Genomic DNA, 23,649 nt, shown 5'->3' with positions numbered 1-23,649 from the left:
CTTAGCACTGTCGCCTCACAGCAAGAGGGGCCCGGGTTCAATTCCCGGGCCAGACAACCTTCTGTGTGGAGTTTGCATGTTCTCCCCGTGTCAGCGTGGGTTCTCTCCGGGTTCTCCGGCTTCCTCCCACAGTCCAAAGACATGTACCTTAGGTTGATTGATGACTCTGAAATTGCCCGTAGGTGTGGATGTGAGTGTGAATGTTTGTCTGTCTCTATATGTCAGCCCTGCGACAGACTGGCGAACTGTCCAGGGTGAACCCTGCCTTCGCCCATTGACAGCTGGGATCGGCTCCAGCACCCCCGCGACCCTTAACTGGATAAGCGGTTACGGAAGATGGATGGATGGATGGTTAATAGGCCAATTACACAGCTAATTAGCGGACCAGCACCTACATTATGACTCACTTTGTACTCTTTAATAACAACATCCAGTAAAAAGCTATTTAATATAACTAATCTAAGTGATTCATTTTACCTTGTTTTAATTGCCTCTAATTTCAGCCTTCAGTTCAATGAGTAAATTATTTAATAAATAAGTACCATAAGAGGTAAATCAACATAAATGAGATAGCGTAGCTGAAGTTATGGCTTTGTTCTCAGCTAATTAGCTGAACAGTTGGAGCATTTGTTTATTACATGATTTTTAATATACAGCCATCATAATGAGATTTATTTTAATAAGCTGTGTTCCAGACTGAAATGCCAACTATTTGAAAAAAATAAAAGATTTACACCCCTTTTAGAAAACAAAATTTAAGGAAGCATATGAAGCATTGAAGCACTTTGTTTGACACTTTCAGAGAACTTCTGGAACGCTGCCTTTTTTGACAAGGAGACATCTTACCTTCACTTTCCCACCTTCCATGGAGAGCTGAATGCAGACATTGCTTTCCTGTTTAAGACAACGTCCTCCTCTGGGGTCTTCTTGGAAAATCTTGGCATCAAAGACTTCATCCGGATTGAACTCAGATGTAAGTGTAATCAAAACGACTTTCTGCGTTATGCTCAGTTTTGTTCTAAATACCTGCTAGTGGGAGACTCTCAATATAAAAGACAGCAACAACCAACAATGGCATGATGTGTTAAAGTATCCCTGTTTTTACTCTCATCTGTTGAAGGGGCAAAGTTTCTCTGTGCTCACAGAAATCTTAGTGTAAGGTGTGTAAATACAAGCATGACTTTGTGAAATCACATTTTGAAAGAAGGAGACAACTTGTGTCACTTGTGGTAGTTCAACTTTTGAAAAAAAGCATGGTCATGGATATTTTTTTAATGCGAGAGAATGAGTAGATGTTATTTGAAGATTGAAGACAAAAAGTACTTGGATGGATTAACTGGATGGATCAACATAATGTTTACTTTGACACAGTTGTTCATTTGCTGTTTTCTACTGACAGTCAAAGTTTTTTTTTTTTTTTTAAACCATGACAATGCAACACAAAGCATAGTGTTTCCCTACCCTTAATGAAGTAAACATAGTACTTATTTAAACCTAAATCATGATCTTTACCTAAACCTTACCGAGCCTTAACCATAGAAAAAGAACAGAAATTGGTTTTATGTTTAATTTGCAGACCTATAATTAATGTTATGTAATGATTCTGCTGCAGAGAAACGGAAGCTTTTTTGTTTTGTTTTGTGTAAGTTGAAAAATAAGTCCGTAGCATGAAGTCCAAGTAACAACAGTTCGACAAGTGATGGGAATTGTGCACACAAAACGAACAACACCACACACACACAGGACACGGGACAAATGTTTCCCCTCCTCATGGGGTAACCCCGGCATTGTCTCCCTGCAGCTCTATTACTGTTATTATTATGACGTTGTTCCATAAGACTGCATCATTATTACTGCTGTTACAGTAACCTGACTGAAGCTGGGCCAGAGAGCAGCCCTTTATATTAAGTTTCTGGATTTTTCTATCAAATTTCTTTCACAATCCCACAGCGGTACAGCTTTCGACAGCATATCACTGTCAGTATCACTCATGAGGGATGATGATGTTGCGTTCATGATTACTTCACCCTTAAATGTGGAGTGTAGGCATGCTGGCAGTGTTATGATGGATGAACAGACTCCATGTGGCCTTCAGCTCACCTCTCTTTATTATAGGTTAAGTTCCTAACCTAATAGAGCTGTGGAGATTAATGACTAGAGCATGCTAACCTTCATTAGGTGGGGACTTTATGTCCCACTGTGGTGGCACACACTTAAAACAAACCTTAAGAAGAAAGTGCACTGCATTGGATTTGTGTCCACTAGATGACATATGGTACAGTCTCATGTCTTCTAACTGCTTTCTGCTAAAAAAGTCGAATGTTATCTTTCTGTGTAATGTATCAGCAAAGTCAGGGTTGGAAAGTACATTTACTCAAAAACTGTAGTTACGTACAATTTTTAGGCCCTTGTACTTTACTTGTGTATTAACATGTAATGCTACTTTCTACTACTACTCCACTACATTTCAGAGTCCAGTACTGTATTGAACTTTTACTCCAGTACGAATGCTTTGCAGATTCAAATTAATATTGCAAAATAAAATTAACAAATAAATTAAGAAATATTGTTATAGCGTACAAAATAAGCACTGGATGTGGAAATTGTCATTAGATGTGATTTCAAATAGTGCAAGGAATGAAGATCTGAATTAAAGAGCAACTGAACTAAGAGCTGCTTCTATGCTGACTGTGCAGAGCTAGACTTATACATACTGAGAAACTAACAGATCTGAGTCTGTAGCTGCAGCCTTTCTGTCTGGCATCAGATCTGTGTCCAGCTGTCTGTCCATCCTGCCAGCAGATGGTCTGATGGGAGGAAGTCACTTCACACTTCTGCCAACATTTTATGATGGAGGATCACAACTCACTAATGAGTTCATAGAAAGATGGCACAGTCTGGAGAGACTGAGGAAAATCCACATGTTGTCTTAAGTCTGTTGCATTTTTGCAACAACTGAAAAATGGTTACAAAACAAAACAATATTTCTTGTAAGAAAAAGCTTCTAAACTAAGAAAGAACAACCCCCCCTCTTCTGATTCCACCCACATACTTCACTGTGTAGGGATAATTGACCACATAGGGCCTTCATACTTCTGCCATAGTTCCTCATTGGTTGAATGGATTTCACACATTTCACTTTGAACATCAGAAATAATCAGGCAACTGCAGGATTTTATTTTCTCGCTTATCTTTGGTGAGCAAATTCATTTTTATCATTCATTCATAAATAAACAGAACATACATAACACACTACTGCTTTAGGAGTGTCAACACCATTACACACACCGCCATGATGGATTGTTTAAAGTGTGTTATTCCCTGTGTAAAGACGGAGCTGGGAAACGTAAGTGGTTTGAAATGTCTCACTCATCAGAGGACGCAATTATCTCAAAGTGTCAGGGAAGGTTTGTTAATTTGCCTTGTGTAATTTGGTGGGAACAAGTCAAACTCACTCTGCTGGTGTGACAGTCACTTAGGCATCCAAATGCTTCACAAACAGTCTATGTGTACAACAAAGTCACTCTGATACCCATTTATTTTTGCTCTTACTTTAACTGCTGTAACTTTGCTGGCCGTTACCCATCCTCTCCAGCTGCCTCAGAGGTCGTTTTTTCTTTCGACGTGGGAAACGGGCCGCTGGAGGTTCGAGTGGAGACCGGCATCCGGCTGAACAACAACCGGTGGCACAGCGTACGAGCCGAGCGCAATGTGAAGGAAGCATTACTACGTGTGGATGACTTCCCTGCCACCACGCAGGAGGCTCCTTCTGACGGACATATTCATCTGCAGCTCAACAGCCAGTTATTCATAGGTGAGAGGCGAGAATTTGTGTGTGTGTTTCCCAATGGCTTGTTGGACTTTATTTGACATAGTAAATTTTGCCCTTGTTTCCATTCAGTTCATACTAGACAGCATTATGGGATCAACATTTTACTATGTTCCACAGTCCAACATGCGCAGCTATTAGAGTTCAGGAAACCAGGCAGCTGCGTGTGTAAACCTCAATCCGCAGAGTAATTTATAATCCAACTGGCCTGTGGTACTGTTAACAACTGCTGCTAATATCGTTGCATTGAGAGGACAACATTGTTTCTATATTGGGAAAAGAAAATGCTGAGTCCATTCTTTCTAAACACCATCTAACAACAATAATTACTTCAGAAATAAGTCTGTCCTGTATTGGCCCAATTGACCCGCTGATTTGAAAATTGCATAAAAACAGATGCATTAAATTCTCATTGAAAAGAGCATGGAAAAATGTACCAAAAGTCCTTTTCCATTAAATGTAAAATCCTCCAGACAATGTTTAGTCCTCATTCAGACAAGCAGCAAAAAAAAATTCAAGCATTTTCCAAATGACACATTGGCCCCTTTCACACAGCCTTTTCAAGGTGTTATTGCTACACAGTTATTCCTACTTGCTGTTCTGTACGAAAGGTATAGAGTCAAAGACAGAGTTGTTCTTTCTCTGAGCCGGCAGCAGACTTAATCTCAAAGTACAGCCAACGTCTGACTGAATCAAACAACCTGCACAGTGGTATGGGATTGACGTTTGGATAATGTGTTAAATGTGCGCACCAACCAGGTGATTTTAAAAATCCCTACCAGCAGTTAGCATCTAACATACAGCAAACTAGAATGGCAGTGAATTAGGGAGACAGAGAGGTCTGGGAGCCCGTTGCCCTCCCAGGAGAGGACCTCAAAACACAACCTGACATTAGAGTGTTTAGGATACAGGTTGCTGCCCGAGGCATATGTTATACATTAATCCAGACGCCTACGCTGCATTATGATAAAACGGCATTATGCTGCTATTGTTTGGTTCAGTGTTAAAAAGCAAAGCCAGTGTAGTTGCAGATCTTCTTTATGGCAGTGTTTAGGAATCTCTTTGTGAAAGGGGCTATTGATTTTGGCACCTCTGACTACTTTTTGTCTTCTCTACCTTGTTTGTGACACTTACCTCCAAGTAGTTATGATATAAAGCTTTAAAACAAATGTACACAAATGTATAGGACTATTTTCACTTTCAGACCAATACAACTTTTGTGCTGTTGTGACAATTTCTGGAAGCATAACAGTTTATATGTGAGGTGTTCGTAGGACAAAAAATTGCGTTCCCATACAAAGAAACTGCATTGCTATTTGAGTTTTGAGGAAAGTGTTTTTTCTCCGCAATTACTTTTGTTTTTGATGAATCACAAATACGTATATAATGAAAGTTCGGAAGTTTGTGTAGGTAGAACGTCAGGGTGGATGGGTGGGTCAAACAAACACAGGACTTTGACCCAGGAGACCCATGTCCCGTGTGACATCTAAAGTCATTATTAACTTGTTTCAATTTATGTCAGAAACATAAATAACATAACAAAAGTAGGCCTATTTATCTTAAGCCAAACCATGATGTTTTACCAAACATAACAAAGTAGTTTTTTTGCATTTTTGTTTTGTTTCAATTTTTGTTTCATAATTGAGAATGCAGATTAGCTATATGGGAACGTAATTTTGAGACAGGGTTGTACATTTAGGGTCACCTTTTTAACAATTCCACTTTTCTCTGTTCCTCTCAACTTCATCAGCTTAAAGTTGTTTCACTTCATCTCTTCCACAGACATTTATAATTCTGTTCAACCTCTCATTGTTATCCGTTTAACTTTGTTTGAGTGGGTGAAAATCCAGCCTGTGTTCTGAGGCTTTCTCTTTGGGCAAATATTGTGCACATTTGTTCATTTGTAAACAAACATTCTGAAAAGAAAATCAACCAACAAATATGGATGAGATTGGAGAGATGCAGATAGAGGAGGTGGGCATTGATTGGCTGGCCACGTTAAGATAATAATCCTCCCTGAACAGCCAGAAATAAGTGATCATGTCGTTCTCCTTTTGTGGATATTGCTGTCCGAGTTGGTGTTTAGGGCGATTCAGAGGTATTCATATGTTTGAATGGAAATGTGATGGGATTATGAAATAGACTGTGGAATCTGAAGTTTGTGTTGGTGTTTGACAAATACTTGATTCACAGCAAAGCAATGTGCATTTGGGTGTCTCTCCTCTATTGTTTTGGAAAGTGAAGGGCCATGTGCTCCAGAAATTGTTATGGTTAATCCATAATGTTAGCAGCCTCCCATCTGTGAAATCATAAATTGCTACACTGCAGAGACTACTTTATTGCTATGAATAGTGTGTCCTATTTGTAATATATAAAATTGATTGTAAAAATAAACAAGACAGATTATTCCATATTTTAAATTAACAAGCCGTAATATTGCTTAGGTTGAATTTATATGACACAAAGTTATTCTGGTTCAACTTAATTTATTGCCATAGGAAGCTATTCATTTTGTGTACACACTGTAACAAACATCCTTGGGTAATATATATTTTGGATAATACTCATATAAATAAGTTATTGTATTGTTATGGTGTTTATGTTGGTTGATGTGAACAAATATCTGTGTTTATAACAAGATAGAAAGGGGACAAATGTATTTGTCTGCGTTTGCAGGAGGACGGAGCTCCTGGGAGGAGCCTCTCTGTCCTCATCTGATAATCTTGATGACATACATCTATCGGTATACATTTACTGGCAGAGTGTTAGTGTGTCGGAGTGTCTCAGTGAATGACTTGGCATCTATAATAGGGAGTCATTTTCAGTAACTTATTAATCACTGGTTTAATGCTCCACCTTGCAAGCACCTAAGTACAGCACATCCACAATGTTGTACTACCAACAGGTGAACTGGGTCAAGCTTAATATTGATGGGGGAGCTTCGCCACTGTCGACTCCATATGGAACATAAATCTCTGGATGATGCTTTTTTCTGCTGTTAATTCTACAAGAAGTGTCAGGCTCCTTGATTTCTGTAGCTCTATAATGTTTGCTTCACTGCCACAGTGTCCAGAGCATCTTTAATATTCATTGTTGGTCATTTTTGTTTATTTCTCCTGAGTTTTGTAAGCTTTTCTGGCTACAATGAGGAAGGCTACATAATGTCTCTGTATTGCGGTTCATACTTGCGAATGGTCATTTTATTGCACTTTTGTAGCCTAAAGTTGATCTTTAATTTAGTAGTTATAACATATAACTAATAACTAATAAAGATGTAACCACAGTAATGTTTCAAACAGTACATTTTAATTGACCTCCCTTTTAATTTTACACAAGCACATGTTGACACAAGTCATTTTAATTGACTAAAATATTATAGTACTCTTTCCGTCCCCAGATTATGTTCATGAAACACTGTAGCCCTTGTGCTTTTTGCAAAACCAGACCCCTTTGGCATTTAACACAATAAGGTGAGCCTCAAAAGCTGCTTGAGTGGCTGACATCCTCACTGTCATTTACAGGGTTCTTCTTTTGAGTCCTGCAAGACTTCTTTCTGTCAGTTCCTGTCCTTTGTTTCTCTCCCTCTCTCAAAGGTTCTGACCCCCACAAGGCCCAATCAGTCTTGGAGAACCTCACATTTCCGATTTTGCTGGCTAAATCATCATACTATAGAAGTTACCAGTGCTTGTGTTTCATTTAGTGAGATCTAATGTTTCCTTATTGAGCTGACGGAAATTCTTAATAAAATTTCTGGCTATTTGTGCTGTTACTGTGCTCTCGGTGTTAAATAACTGTAGCTGCAGATGGAAAATAGAGCCGCACTGAGGTTAGAGATTTAGTGTAATGAACGGCTGCTCTGGATGAACATTTAAAGCCTCGCCAGACTCAAAGAGTAATACCCTACCAATTCCAGTCGCCAAGAACTATAACAACTGTCACGCGTGGATGTAAAATAAAGACATCGCCAGCTTTGAACTCCGGGAGAAATGTCATTTTACCAAGTCTTAACTCTGTGAACAGTGTGAGGTTGTTATATTAAAATGCTAATTGCCAGGTGCAAAGAGGAAGAGTTTCTTCCTCTTGCCTGTTAGTGGAAAGATGAATATCAGACACCAGATGGCTCATCACCAGCGCAGTTAGCCAATCTACATCCAGCACAGTGATACAGGAAGTCAGTGTCGTAGGGCCCTGCAGAGCACCCATGGCCTTGTGCTGCAGTGGCAACATGTGCCTGTCAATCATAATTTACTGCAGGAAAAACAAAGAATATAGAATTACAGTTATACAGAGAGAGAATAAATGGGGAGAGTTTTCTTCCAACTTTTCGTAAATTGATCTAAAGGACTTGGTGGAGAAAACTATGTTAATAATTCTAGTAATTCTTGTTACCTTTTCTTTTGGGTTGGCTTGATTATAAGAGGCACATAGCTGAGATGCTTTTGGACAAATTACTATTGGCCATGTTTTCAGCTCTGATTGTGCTTCTTGGTGCCAGTCAAATCTGAGGCAACGGACACAGTGTGCTAGTAGTTCTGTATAATGTGTACAGTATCTGTTTTTGTTCGCAGGAGGCACCGCGTCCAGACAGAAGGGCTTTCTGGGCTGCATCCGCTCTCTGCAGCTGAACGGCATGACTCTGGACCTGGATGAGCGGGCGAAGATCACCCCAGGTGTCAGACCTGGATGCCTGGGCCACTGCAGCAGCTATGGCTTGTTCTGCCAGAACCAAGGTCGCTGTGTGGAAAGAGTTAATGGTTTCTCCTGCGACTGTGAACAGTCAGCCTACACTGGAGCCTTCTGTCATAAAGGTACAAACATTCAAATACATATTGGAGACTTAATGCCAATACTCTAATATGCCATCATTGATGACATTTTAATGTCAACAAACCCCAGTTTTCTCCTTCTTATAATTGATTTCTCTTTCAAGCTATTAGTAATGTAAACTTTCATCACAGGTACAGATAACATGATTTCAAACCCCTGAAGTTTTACTCTCAGTTTCGATATTATTTGATGGACAGATTGACACACTGAATGAAAACCCTGAGAGAGACGTGGTCTGATGTCATTTTAAAGATCAAACACAGTCTCTCCTACAACTTCAAATTCTTGCATTTAGTTTTTTGTCCCAACGATGGCCTTGACAATTTCTTTTCCTTGTGAATAAGTAATGAAAGAGGCACATTTAGCATGAACTTTATTACTGTGTCCAAGGATGGCAGATATGTTGTATGCCATAAAACTTCTCCAGACAAATTCCATGGGGTAAAAAAAGACAGTGGAAAATTAACTGATATTGCAGGTTTTAAAAGTTAAGAATTATACTAAAACTGAATTTGGATCACTGCACAATATTCCTATAATATTACGAGACACAGGAAGTATCTTGTGAGTACAACGGTCCTATTTTAGTGATTAGAGTAGCAACAGTAATATATTTAAGAAGTGACTTGTGATGTTTTTCCTTCCATCAATTATTATCCTAGTATCTTTTTTTTCATGTGTTATACTGCACCCACATTGAGTTTAGAATATTTCTCTCAAATGTTATTGGTATATTAAATCTTGACTGCTGGTTTGACAGTTGCCTATTCTTCTTCTTTTAATTACATTTTGCCAGCTTAGTCTATGTGTTATATTCAGAGGCTCCCCAAACAAAGAGGAAGATATTTGTTTGCCAGTTAGGTCGTCACAGTCTACATAACTTTAGCAATTTCTCTACATCTTTGTTTGTGTAACTAATGAAAAACAGAGTTTTGCTAGTGTGAATTGATAGCTAAGGTTAATTGACAGTATGCTAAGCCACACCCCCTTAGTTACTGTTGCTATGCCTGTCAAGCTTTTTATTCTCACACAGTTCACAACAGTTCCAGATATACAACTGGATTTTGGTAACAATGGGTCCTTGTTATCAGACAGAGGAAGACAAAAGCAGGCTTCTCATTTATACAACCTGTCGTTTGCAAATTTTAACGGCTGCTAGCTTATTAAGCAAACATTAACTCTATTAGTTTGTTGAAAAAAGCTTTCTCCGGCTGACTTTTTAATGTTTCCAGCTGACTATTATAACAATAGTCCTCTAAAAGTGTTTATATAAACAAGTTTCAGATTTCCATTATTTTAAGGTTTAGACAAACAACTAGAAAAAACCTACAACACATTTACTTGAAATGCAGCGAGTTTTGATTAATATGTGAGCTGACACAAGGGTTTATCTTAAAGCTTTACACAAGTATCACCTATCCCTGGTGCTTTAATGTGGAGCAGAGAGAGAAAAGACGACACTGCTTTCTGAAGGGGATCCTTCAGTCAGCAGACATTAGACTAACCCTGACTGTCTCTTTCGTTCACTGTCTGCACAGCTTGGCCTCTCGACGCTCGTTTTGAGTGGGTCATAATGAGCCTGTTCAGTCCTGAAGGTCAAGCATTAGGATTATCTTAAAGGACTCTTCTAGCCCACCATTCCATTCTGTCCACTATGTGATTCATCAAGGGCTTGTTGGACAGTGTTGAAAGCAAACATACCAAAGGCTGTCAGTACTTTAGAAATATATATATACATTTTGGAGAATACACTTATCACATTTTTGCCAAGAGTTAGAGGGAAGATGAATAGAACTCTCAATTTTGCCTTCTTCTTGCAACCATCATAAAGACTGGAATCAGAGGGAAAAGGCTAATCTGGCTAAAAATCTCCAAACCACCTCCTTAAAAGCTCACTTATTGAGATGTTATTTTGTACAATTTGCTTTTATTACTGTTTCTTGGCCAGTCAAAGCTACTGGAGTTTTTAATTCATCTCCAAAAACATGAACAAAAACCAGACCTATAGGGGCATGTCAGAGTTAAAGTCATACATAGGAAGTTCACTTATCAATTTTCTAACTTGCAGAGGTTTCAGCCAGCTTTAAGTCATCAACCTCTGTTGCCTACAACTTCAAGGAGCCATATGCGCTAAACAGGAACAGCAGCACCTTGCCTTCCTCCATCTACTCTGATATGACATTGAGAGGAGAAAAAATCTCCCTGAGCTTCAGGACCAGTCAGTGTCCTGCTCTGCTACTCTACGTCAACTCTTTTCATAGGGAGTACCTGGCCCTGCTCATCAACAAACATGGTGAGGACAATGACATTTTTCTTCTTTTCCTTTTGGTTTTACCAGCAAGCCATTTTCTTAACTCTCCTCTCACTCCGTTTCTCACTCTGCATTCAGTCTCTCATCCTCTGCTGCCTGAATCTCCACACAATCAGGCTAATTGCTATGCACAGTGTCAGGTTCAAAATGAAACATTTGGTGCAGTTTCCATTAAATTATATTTCTGCTTGCTTGATGGTTTATTGTGTTCAAATTGTCATCACTGGCTTCACTATAGAGCTTCACAGAGCTCCATCTAGCAATGAATAATGCCAGCATTCCTGCAAAGCCAAATAGGATTTGCCTTTATCCAGTGTCTACAACTTGTATATATGGCTGAATTACATGTTTTGTTTTTACTAGTGTGAAGTTGAGTTCAGGAACAAATACGAGCAAACTGAAGCATTGATTAACATATTTCGAGGGATCCTTTCAGCCATTTGGTGATTTTCTTTGTTTTACAAACTCTGCTGCTAGTGGAGGTAACTTTTGGCTTTTTTTGATTAGTGAGAGAAATAGCTGAGAGGCTTTGTATAGTTTATCAAGTCATCATCAGGTATCTGCAGTCTTGCTAAAGTATCTAATTGACTCCCAGAGAGAGGTTTCTTTTGGATGCACTACAAAGGCTTTTCTCATGTTTCACTCTATTGCTGCTGCAGTAACAGGAGCCTTAGCTGCTGCAAACAAAGAAACCTTACTATCTAAGTCACTCGCTCCGAATGCCCTCTGCAAGATTGCTTTTATTATCAAAATGATCTGGGAATTGCTCCCTATTAGTCTGTGAAAGAAGAAACATAGTGAGTCAAAACATTATTAAAAAGGTGTTTGGATCTTTAAAAAAACATTATTTTCTATCATTGTTGCGAATAAGTTAAGACTGCAGACATCTTGGAGCATTCAAATCTCAGATATATGGAATTGATTAGGTGTAACACAAAAAAACGGGGGGGGGGGGGGGGGGGTACATTTCATATTGGAGTGTTATTCATAGAGATAAAGTATTAATCCTCAAAGTATTAAATTGTTTGTAGCTTCTTAGATTAGCAGCTAGTATAAAACATTCAGACTTCTGAATGAAATTTATTTTTAAAAGGGTGAATACATGTCTTCTAAGATGTTAAGAGTCAGAAAATTGACATTTTTTAAGGATAAAGTGCTTAATTAATTACATGTTTGTACCAATCAGCAACACTGTTAAGATTAGATGAGATTGTCTTGCATTTTTATTGTTCATGACATGGGCTTCCCTTTATTGTTGGTGATCGAAATTTACAGTGTATAGTATATATAACTTAAATAATTCTGAGCACCAGCTTGTATTACATCTGTTTTATATCTATATTTTCAGTGACCTAGTCTATACTAAAAACATGCTTCATTACTAGCAAAGAAAACACTTTCAGGATTGTAACTTGATTTTCTGTGATTTTTGTACATGCTTGCTTTAAAAAGTAAGATTGTATTGTTGTTCTGTGTTTGCAAAGATGAGCTGGAATTGAGGTACAAGTTGCACAGCAGCAGAGATGTGGAAGTGATGGGAAACAGTGTCACAAACTTGGCTGATGGACGTCTGCACACTGTGATCATCAGAAGACTGGCAGACACTGTCTCTGTTCAGGTACATAGAAGCAACACGTAATCCACACTGTCACAGATCACCACAAACACTGTGAACCAAAGCTTAGGAAGACTTCTTTTGTAAATAATTTCAGATGCTCGATGTTCCTTTAAAAGTCTTTCATCTAAAAATGCATTACATTGTTAAATAAACCCACTGCTCACAGTGCACTCAAAACCTGATAATGAAAGGCGGACTGCACAGGGACACTACTGGGGCTAACGCTGGTTTTCATATCATAAATTGCAACTACTGGATGATGCTTACTTTGTGACCACATGGTTCATTCTCCCATAGCAAATTAATCATATTTACAGGTATATAAGTACCCATCTTACTTATGTTCATCCAAGTCATAATATGATCCAAACTTGGATAACACTTATACACATGAAATTTTGTGCCAAGGAGCATCTTGAGTCAAACACAGGACCAATCCAGGAAAAGGATTATAGGTATTGGCTATAAATCCAGATGTTGCTCTGTGAAAGACAGCTGTCAAAAACATCCCCACTGTGCTCAGCTAAACATTAACCAGCAACAAAATACAGAAACCGTAGCAAGCAGTTTCAATCAATGATATGATAGTGGACATCAGCAAGCAATTATCTTAAAATTATTATTATCAAAGGATACAAAATTATGATTAAAAGATCAATCCCCTCCGGCGTGCCAGTGGATATCACTGAGGGCAACAAATTGTCTTGATATTCCTCTGACCAAAAGCTTTTAGAAAACCTAATAGAATAAATTCTCCTTTATTTCCTCTCTGTTTTCCAGCTACTTTCTATCTCCTCCTTTTTGGTGGCTCCCATTTCATCTCAGTTTGATCAACATTAGAAGATGTCTTATTGATAAATGATTCACTAAAGCCCAAATCTCTGTGTAATGCATCACACACACTCCTTTGTTATAAAAGTGTCTCTCTCTGAAGCATTTACCATCATAGAACCTGCTCCACTTCTCTGCTTAGCTACTGTGAACCACTGTGTCTCACGGGTCTATTGGTTTTCAGCTTCGGGGTTGAATCCCATTTAAATGTGCAGGTCAAACCAGAGGTTCAGCCTCCGGCTAGCTTTTCATGTTTAATTGCTTGCTTCACTGCAGCCACTTGTCAATTCTTCACAGAGGAGTCTTTGTTTAAACACTTAACAATAGAAAGTTGTCATCGTCAGTTTGTTGCTGTAATCAGTCTTTGCTAAGCTTTTACCTTTACAGATGTGACATATATTATCTTTCAGATTGACGAGAATACCAGGGAGGACTTCAACTTGACATCTGATGTGGAATTCAACGGCTTCAAATCACTTATTCTGGGCAGAGTGCCGGGTAAGTGAGGCTCTCTAAGCTCAGACTCCAGCACTTAAACAGACTCGTTTGAATAACAGCACTGAGATGTTGGGACCCTATGCGACAAAACACTGTTCTGGAGCTTTATGCTGTTTTCTATTCATCATGTTGGGTGGGCCACAGGGAAGCTGTGGTGCTTTTATAAACAAGTTAAGTTAATATCCATATTCAAATGTTCACAGAGGGAGCACTTTACTATGGAGATGCAAGATAAGAACCTTAGAAATTACAAAAGGTAGAGCCCCCCACTTAAGTCGCTGTTATGTGGCATTAGATGCATTTTTAAGCTATACGGGTTCATAAAGTATCTGTGCAAATGGCATTGTTTTTTCTCTTATGCATAGGTTCACATAATACAGTGTTGGTGAACTTTAAGCTTTGTTATCGAAGCAGTGAGTAGTACATTCTTCATGTCTGTCTCGCTGAGCGGGGCTTCAGACAGCTGTAATGGTAATAACTTTGGAAAAGGTCCTTCACTTTGTATGGTAATGAGGAGAGATTGAAAAGAACAAATTGATTTGTAGATTGGAGTCAGCACCCGGCAAAATAGCATAACAACCAATAAGTCTCTGCTGCTGTGGGTGGGGTCAAACTAAACCAGGAAGTCAAACAGTACGGTTCAGCCTCTCTCTGCCTGACAGAACATTTTATGGTCACATCAATCCCGTTGTCCTCAGGACTGATCTGTCTGTCCCGAGCTTCTCTTAAAGGGACTTGGCACCAAAGTGATGATGCCTTTGTGTTTTCATCTGTTGTGTCTAATGTAGGGATGGGTAGCACCAAACGGCCAAGTTATTATAAATTATTCGCCAAGCATTTCAACGAGAACAAGTAATTTGATCACGTTGTGATATTTCGTCATTGTCAGAAGACTTTCTTTATGAGCGTCATTGTTTTTTATTACAAAACGCTTTATCGCTTCAACCTGGCCCAATGCAGGACAAGAGCCAGTCTAGTGCGATGGCCATTGGCATCCCTAAGGCCAAGGTTCCAGTGCCTGAGTGGACTCCGGGTCACTCCAGAAAGGGCTTTGATATCATTTTGGCAAGTTTGGTGTGGCACAATATTGCCACAATAAGAGATCCTTGCTCCTGCAAATCTAGAACAAGATGATGCACCACCAATCAAGATGGCCGGACTGTGAGGGACACGATTTGCCAAAACCACTTCAACTAAGTGCAATAGCATCCAAAATAAGTTTTCTTTTACCAATTTTTCATATATGCTCAGCAGTAATTTATTAACGCCAAGCAAACCAATTGGAAATTGTAATCATTTTCAATTTCAAGTTGAAGTTTCAAGTGGGCTCCATCTTGAGGTCACATTTTAATTTGTTTTTCTAGATAAACTTTTTCTAGATCTTTTAACGGCATCTGGAAAGATAGATTACATTTTATTAGGAGGTTATAGTGATAACATAGCTTATGATTTCAATTAGACACATGGGTGGAAACAAAGGAAGGAAACATATAGGCTTTAAAGCAAATACAATACTGCCTGTATTTTATGTGTTTGTTCTTGACTTTTACCTGCTGCCAAGTGCTTTTCACACCATCTGAGTAACACCTGAGGAAAAAACATAAAATGCGTTCAGTATCATAATGTACAATGCCAGCAAAATTTCATCCAAATTCTCAAAAGATATTGTATGCAAAAATACTTTATGACACAACTAGATCTCCTAACCAATAACTCAATGCTGTCGGCATATCTTCAAGACCATTTGTGGGTACTTTTAGTATGCTGTCATGATTACTTCTTGCTCTGTTGCCGTAAAGTCAGAATCCATCATTTTAAAGGTTGCCGCAAACATGCACGATTCAAACTCGAACTATCCGAGGTTGAATTAATTTAATCTCCAGAATTGGAGTCATCTGTTCAGGAACCAACAATCATATATGTATCATTAATTATATGTTCACACTACTAGCAACTAAAGCAACAAAATAGCCAAACGTGGCCAGCTACACTGTTGGCGAATCATCATTAAAGTGTTGCTATAGCAACATCTTTGACATAGATATTTTCGTTTATTAGCACTGACACTCACTTATGTTGAGGATCTCTGGAGCTGGAAATCTAGCACACATTGGGTCAGAAGCAGGTGGACAGTTTGCCAGTCAAAAGTCCAACTGGTTGTAAAGGGATGCATGATTTTACCTAAAATAAGGAAGTTTATTGCTTTTAACAATACAATATTTGAAGAAGAACTAGAAGAAAAAACAGAGAGAGAAATGAAGTCTATAGAATCTATTTGATATCCCAACCTATAGTTCTTAGAGGATAAACCACAGTAATTCTTTTTATATATTTTTTTTTCTACAACTATTGGGACATTTAATTTAAACTGAGTTTTGACAAAATAGACTCATGCTCTACTCAAACAACAAGAACAAATTAATGCTGTCCCGTTTTTACATCAGCTACTTGAATTTTTTTTGCTGTTGACCCAGACCATGTTGGTGTCTGACCCAGCCTTCCCTCTGCTGAGCACAGAGGACTCGGGCAGTCATATCAGTATCAGAGAGGCAGAAAGATAGTTGGTATACTGTCACTCCCTGCCAGCACTGTCATCTATCAGCCTGACTAATGGACCAGGAAAGAATGGAGAGACTGAGCTGCTCGCACAGAGAGAGAGAGAAATGAAGAGAGGGAGGGTGAGATAATGATACAGAGAGAGGTGGAGGTAAAGGGCAATAGCTTGGTGTAGGTGGACAGTAATCATCAGTTTGTGGATACAAGGCCAGGGCTGTCAGTGTTAGGTTTGACTGCTTGCACAAACATTCAAATCCTTTTTAATGAAGTCACAGACTCTATTAAGCACTTTTTACACCTAATAATTTCAAACTTATAACCACATTATCCGACATAGTTTACTTTTATAAACTGAATTTTTAAATTAAAGAAAAACTACAAATTCTAGGATCTCATATACTTACTTTTAGTTGTTTGGTTCCAAATATTTGGGTTTTGTTTTCGCCATATCCTTAGATATTCGTTTATCACAAATATGGCAAGTTTGACTACGTAATAGCTAGTAAGTTACAATGAAGCTAATATTGATATAGGTTGAGAAAAAGTGTGTCTTCTAATCAATGGGGGGAAAAAAAGGTACACTAAGAGTCAAAACACAGTGCAGCCGAATAGCCCACATCAAAATAGCCGGCCTTAGGTGCATACTGGCACTTGTTGATGCACCAGGGCGTGCCACTTCACACCACTGTCCTACTTCCAGCCTCGTCGCCCCTGAAAAACTTCATAAAAGTGGTGTTCTTTTATGAAAAGTATCTTGCTGAATAAAACGTGTAAGTATCATAAACTGGGTTTGCCACATAGCATATTTTCTGCAATGATCAAAAATCCGGTGGAAAAATACCATCAGCTTTTTGTCAAGGGAACCAGTGCGATGCTAACTTACAAGGTTTGCCTATGAAAATATGTCATCCCTGCAGCACTCTATAAAGACATCAGCAGGGTGAGCCGTAGCTCTGGAGATTGGCTTTTCCGGTGAGAAATCAAGTCGTGAGCATCTCTACAGGATTTTAATGTAGTGCAGACGTGGAAGGAGTACTCAGATATTTTACTGTAGAAAAAGTAATAATAACCATGGTAATAGAAATACTCTAGATGCGCTTCAATTTCTATTGGTCCTTAATGCGGCACATGGTGGGCATGGTGATGCAATGAGGTTGCGGCTGCAGCTTAATGTAATAGACAATCTAATGCTACAGCTGTTAATTAAATCTGTTATCATTATTTTTTTACTCCCGTCTCAATCATTTGCCCTCCACCTTGCAGGCTGCTCAATTGATATACGTGTGTCATGAGATACTGTATCTATAATTCAAAGTCAAATTATTCCTGCCGCTCAGAGGATCACATTTAATTTGAAACTTAATCAAAGCCTAATCAAAAATAAAGCTGATAAACAGCCCTCTCCAGCCGGGCCACTCTGCAGTTGCCCATTCATATGGTGAAAAGTTGCTTCTCACCGGTAATAACTTAGATGTGTGGCATTAATGTGCTGTGTAATCAAATTGCAGAGGAATAATTGTAGTTCACACTGACATTTATAGCTATTGAAGATTTTATTTAGCACCTTCTGTCACAAATAATGGTGTAAACACATCAACCACAAGTTAGACTCAGTGACAGTGTTTCGTTTTTTTAAAAGTTTTGTTATGACAGATGAGAGGCGTTCCGGTGAGTGACAAAATAGTGAAAGTTATACCTGTTAGTAGTCACATACACATAATCAGGTAAAAGTATCCACTTGACTCCCCTCTTTAAAAATGAATCCAGCACTTTCATACTATACAGCAAGGTATTTCAACTATATTGTTCAGGGGGCCACATTTTCAGTACAATGTGACAGCTGATAACATTGCACCCACAGAACTGGCAAGAGTTATATTCTAGAACCATACTGCAGTTAGCATGCATGAATATTATAGGAATAATTGCTTTAAAACATGACATTTTAAAACTTGGAAAAAACCTTTTAACATGATGTGTGGTTTTTCAGTTTCACCCACAGTGTTTTAATTACAAAATCATTTCTGGCAGGTTTCGCTGCATCTAAATGGATATTAAAATGATTAAGACTAAGATAGATACCACTTATCATCACAAACGTGGCCTCATCAAGATAAATGTGTATCGCTGCTTTATTTCAAATGTGTTATTAGTACTAGCTGATCACAAATGCGTCTTCTCACTTCTCACTTGTTTCTGTGTTTCTCTCTGTATTCAGAGTCCGATGAGTTGGATGCAGAGCTGGCCAGCTTGGCTTCTCTTGGGTTCACTGGCTGTCTGTCAGGTGTTTGCTTTAACTCCATCAGTCCTCTGAAAGCGGCTCTGCTGCACCCTGATGGCCCTGTTACTGTCAGCGGCCCATTGTCCCAGTCGAGCTGTGCTTCCTCCTCCCCGGCCAATCCATACGCAACAGAAACCACACACTCCTTATCAGGTACAAGGAGAACACTCGGTCCCTATATCCCTTATACTGAATATCATTAGGTAACCAGCTCACCCTTCTCCCTCTCTGGTACGTCTTTGATAGTATTCTTAGGGCTGTTCATTAGACTTTTTATGGGCTCATTAACCATCTTCCACGGTAAGCAGACAGACTGATGGCACTACGACAGATGAGATTAGTCAGACAACTGTAGTGAAGTCCTTTGAGACTGTTCCAGGACTTTAAAACGAGCACTTTCTCCACTGACTGATGGTTCTCACAGTGACTCTATCCCCATACACTCCTTTACCTCACCTTCTTTGTGCTCCCCCTTTCATCTTTGCTCTTCATTCTTTCTTGTTCTTTTCTGGAATCTTTTCTACTTTTATTGTTTTTCCTTCTCCGTCTTTCTCTCAACAGACCAACCTGGTTCAGTGGATCCAGGTCAACCTTTAGTCAACGCCATGAGGAGTGACTCAGCCCTAATTGGAGGTAATGCAATCCATCTCAGCAGAACTAAGAAAAATTCATTAAAATATCATTACAGTTGACTCAGAACTTTGTATTCAGGGAGTCTGACATTGTAAAGAGGGTTGGTTAAAAAAAACATTTTTTTGTTTTTTAAGCAGGATGCAAGTGAGGAGAGCATCATTTCTAAGAGGCTGAGGAGGAAAAAGAGGCAGTGAGGAGAAATAATGGGTTGGCACTTTAGTGAGAAGATTTTGGATCTGAATTAACACAAGAAAACTTTGCTGACAAAATAATTTTAGACTTGCGTTTCCATTTCAAAACCAATTTAATGCAGCATTCAACTAAGTCAAGTGGCATTTTGTGTCCCAAATTTGGTTTACAAATAAACCATAAGCTTGGCTGATATCAATTTGATGTTGTTTGTACCTTAACTTTTTTTCTTGACTTTTTACTGATTGGATACAGAATCCTCTTCCAAGGGAAGTAAATCACAGATGACGAAAAGTAGAGACCATTTTGACAGACATGTTAACACTATGCTGGCTTTCATAGTAAATAACCGTGTTTCTTAAGTTCATGCACGTGATTTGAAATCAAAAGTCCTTTTGTGGGTTTTTTAGGGGTGATTGCAGTTGTGATCTTCATCACCATTTCTGCCTTGGCGATAATGGCCAGATTCATCTGCAGCCGGAAAGAGACGTATCGAAACCAGGAAGTCAAAGCAGCACAACCTGAGGATGGCCACGAGCTCCCCTTCAGCAGCCAGGCAGACTCTCTGAACGCTCCCAGTGAAAACCAAAAGGAGTATTTCATTTAGCAGGAGCCCAGAGCGCCCAAAGACCCAACAGGACAGAGTTGGAGGATTCACCAAGAGCTCAGTGCTTTACTAGACACACAGAGCCCCTGAGCCACTGGTTCATGTGGATAAATGAGATGTGAAGTCCAAAACAGAACAATTCAGAGTTTCTTTAGTTTCTTTCTGCTTTCATTTTAAGGATGTAAATATTTCAAACTGGAAATGGTAATTTGAGTGCTTATAACAATAATTCTCTGATGTATTGAAAATAATGTATCAAAAGGAAACATGCTGAATTATTGTGTCGATCAAAACACAACTTTGTTCCAGTTGAAAAAAACTTTTGACTTGGTGTTCATTTATAAAGAACTTTTTCTACAAGGATGATGCACTTTCTGTGCAATAGGAGATGTCAGACCCATACAGTATGTGTCAAAAGAAAAATGAGCGGAGGATTGCCATACTGTATGTGTATCACATCTACACATAAGAGCGCAGCAAAAGCACAGTTTCAGAATCAACTAAAATCCATCAGTTATCAGTAAACAGGATTTTGACACATTCTGTATATATAATACAAAATGATAGTAAGTTCTTTGGTATATCTTCCACACTTTAAGAGTTTGAGTTAGTCAGAAAGCTTTTAAGTTATTTGCTGTGTTTATTTATATCATGAGAAAAATAAAAGCTTTACAATGAAACCCAGATTTTCTTTTTTGTACTTTTACTTCTTGCCTGCCCCACCTGCAGTGAGCAACCGACTCCAGAAATCTCAAAGTAATTATCAACAGTGAAGCTTTCAGCAGCACAGACTACAAAACACTGGCTGTCTGTCACCTCCTCCGCTCTGCCAACAATTACTTTTGTTTTTTCAGAAGCACCATATCTGTGTTTGCCTGACAGGTACACTAAAAGATTATTCTAAGAGATAATATTAGAAACAGAAAAAATGTAAGAAAAGCTGACAGGGATATATAAGTGATGCAATGAAAACCAGCCATCCAAATATTAATACTGGATATTTATACTTCCTTGTCTCTGCAATACTTTGAATCATAGGTTATGAAAAAACACACTTTATTTTTGCACATTCAGTATGATTTCATGCTCAATGATTATGTTCCTTTACTGCTGAGGTATTTATTCCTTGTCTCCCACACCTGTCTCCAAGATTCTTTTTATGGTTTTTCATACAAATAAATGTCCCTTTGATACTCAAGCACAGAATAATCCCACATAATAATGGTTCATGAAAGCATTTGGCATTCTCTTCTAGACACCTGCTGTTTGGTAACTCTTTACTTGAAAATGCCTGTGGTGCAAAGAAAGCAATGCAGTTTATATTTCATGGGAAGTTAGCAGGAGTCATGATTGTCACTTTGTATGAACAATTGGAGCACCACAAAGCTAAAACTAACGTGTTCACACCAGCATTGTGTCGTAGGGTTGAACAGAACCCTGGAGTGTAGCCCTCTTGGTGCAGTTTGTTGTGGATTACTGTGAACGCTAGACTCTGGTCTGGAACAGTGGTGCGACCCAAACAACCACTCTGTGGTCCACCTCGAAGGCATGGTCTGATACCGCTGTCAAGTGACAGTTATTCTAAAGTTAACACCATTTGAACCAATCACAGGAAACCTACCAAAATGTAGCTTTTCCTGTTTTGGTGACTAGATGGCCTTTTTGCATGTTTGCTCTGAATTTGATGAGTTAATTGTTTATCAGACCACAAATGAGACAATAGATAACAGATAGATAGGTCTGTTAACAGCTAGCTAACAGAGCCCGCAGCCCCTCCGGCTTACTCACGTCCATAGGAGACTAGTTTGCTAGTTCGGTAGGAGAGCAGTCGGCAGCTCCGTTGTCTGCTACCAGCGGTGAGTGACAGATGGACCGTTTAGACCCGGCACTGTCGCTGGCCACCAGCCCGCTGTTCAGCTCATTTTCTGTAACAAGTGTAGCATGAAAGCATGGTGTAACGGGTAAAGCCGCCAGATCGAGTCTCAAAATTTGCCCTCAAAACAAAACACAGTTTCATTTGACTGACCCCATTAACACCCGACTTTCAGATGTAATCTGTATCTTGATATACTTTTGTAAGGAAAACGTGAGGTGGGAAGACAGATCAGACTCAACAAGCAATTTGTAAGGTTGCTTAATTCTACTTCTTCCTGTTAGCTAAAGCACTGCAAAAGCTGCAAGTATAGCAGTAGGTAACACGTCTTCTCTTGCTACCTACTTAGTTCACTTTTTGAAAGTTAATTCATTTTTTATAAGTGATTTGAAAATAAATGATGACCTTCCATGATTCTTTCCCTTATCCTGGGACTGGCTGTGCTTGCTGACAAGTCTGCCATCCTGACCTAACTGATTTTCATATTATAAGGAAAAATGTATCGAGGATCAAGATAATTAGAACGCTTATTAGCATTAGGTGTAAATACAAAAGGTGTGTGGAACCGGAGTCATTACCCAGATTCAGATCACATTGTTATTTCCAGGATAAAATGAGGCATTTGAGCAACATCCAGAAGAAGATAGATTACGTTTTTATAATCAATATAATGGCTGGTCTCAATTGCGATAGCTGGATTATTATCAGGTATGCTAGATGATTTTGCCTGCTGTCTGCCAGTGTGACTGGTTGGAGGCATCTGGCCCAAGTAACCTCCTGATGTTCTGCTTTTTAGATGACTGTGAATCTACAAACATGCAGTTTGCTCTGCCAGCCTGTGAGTGTCTGTATCTTCAAACACAACAAAATAATCTAGATTGTTGCAGAAACTAATCGACTTTTTTATTGTGTGGTTGCAGTGTGTATATAGTATTAACTATAGGTGCAGTCTTAAAGAATATATTAAAGTCAAAAAGCAGCATTTGCTTAATATAAATTCTTTGTTATAAAGAAATCATTAAGCATATTTAAACAAAATTAAGAAACTGAGCTGCATAGAGCCCAACATGTTACTAGTAAGAATTATCATTAATCATTAATCATCAATACTTTTTTAGAAGGTGCTTTGGTTTCACTGTTGAATTATTCACTAGTCTGGGATAACTTGTGTCACAGCATCAGCTTGATTCATATCATTATTTCCTCCCAGTTTGCTCATTCTCCTGTTAGCTCGGCTTTCAGTACCAGCCATTACCTTCTCACCTTTACTAACCCCTGATTCCTCTATTCCCCATCACCTGACTGCCCCACCAACCTGATCACCTGTTCCCATTTCCCTCATCAGCCCTGCAGGATATTTTAAATTTGAGTCCAAGGGGTGAATGCTAAACTGTAGTAAATTTCCTCCTCTGCATTGTTGTGTACCTATTTAGTTTTTTGTTATCAAAATGGTGCAAATATAAATAATGCTGAAAATAAGTTACTCTAAATTTTGACCTGCTTTTATATTCTAATATAAAACTAATATTCTTCATGGATGATCTTAAAGTAAACTTTTGTACAAATCCTTGCATTGTCATTACAGTAACAAAAAAT

General features: G+C 38.8%; 1 protein-coding gene across 1 annotated transcript in view; it reads left to right on the top strand.

Moving 5' to 3' along the window:
* LOC129094681 (contactin-associated protein-like 4) overlaps positions 1 to 20,684 on the top strand; it is a 97,087-nt gene extending 76,403 nt beyond the window's left edge. The window contains exons 17-25 of the mRNA XM_054602941.1: positions 803 to 973; positions 3,596 to 3,814; positions 8,398 to 8,637; positions 10,725 to 10,949; positions 12,452 to 12,585; positions 13,827 to 13,914; positions 18,689 to 18,904; positions 19,313 to 19,384; positions 19,984 to 20,684. Coding sequence (XP_054458916.1) covers positions 803 to 973; positions 3,596 to 3,814; positions 8,398 to 8,637; positions 10,725 to 10,949; positions 12,452 to 12,585; positions 13,827 to 13,914; positions 18,689 to 18,904; positions 19,313 to 19,384; positions 19,984 to 20,180 — 1,562 coding nt within the window. The 3' untranslated portion in view covers positions 20,181 to 20,684. The remainder of the gene's footprint in view (positions 1 to 802; positions 974 to 3,595; positions 3,815 to 8,397; positions 8,638 to 10,724; positions 10,950 to 12,451; positions 12,586 to 13,826; positions 13,915 to 18,688; positions 18,905 to 19,312; positions 19,385 to 19,983) is intronic.
* Positions 20,685 to 23,649: the final 2,965 nt, after the last annotated feature.

This window comes from Anoplopoma fimbria, chromosome 8 (genome assembly GCF_027596085.1).
Source record: "Anoplopoma fimbria isolate UVic2021 breed Golden Eagle Sablefish chromosome 8, Afim_UVic_2022, whole genome shotgun sequence".
Taxonomy (NCBI): domain Eukaryota; kingdom Metazoa; phylum Chordata; class Actinopteri; order Perciformes; family Anoplopomatidae; genus Anoplopoma; species Anoplopoma fimbria.
Note: the sequence above shows the minus strand (reverse complement) of the source record. Positions and strands in the feature narration are given on the sequence as shown.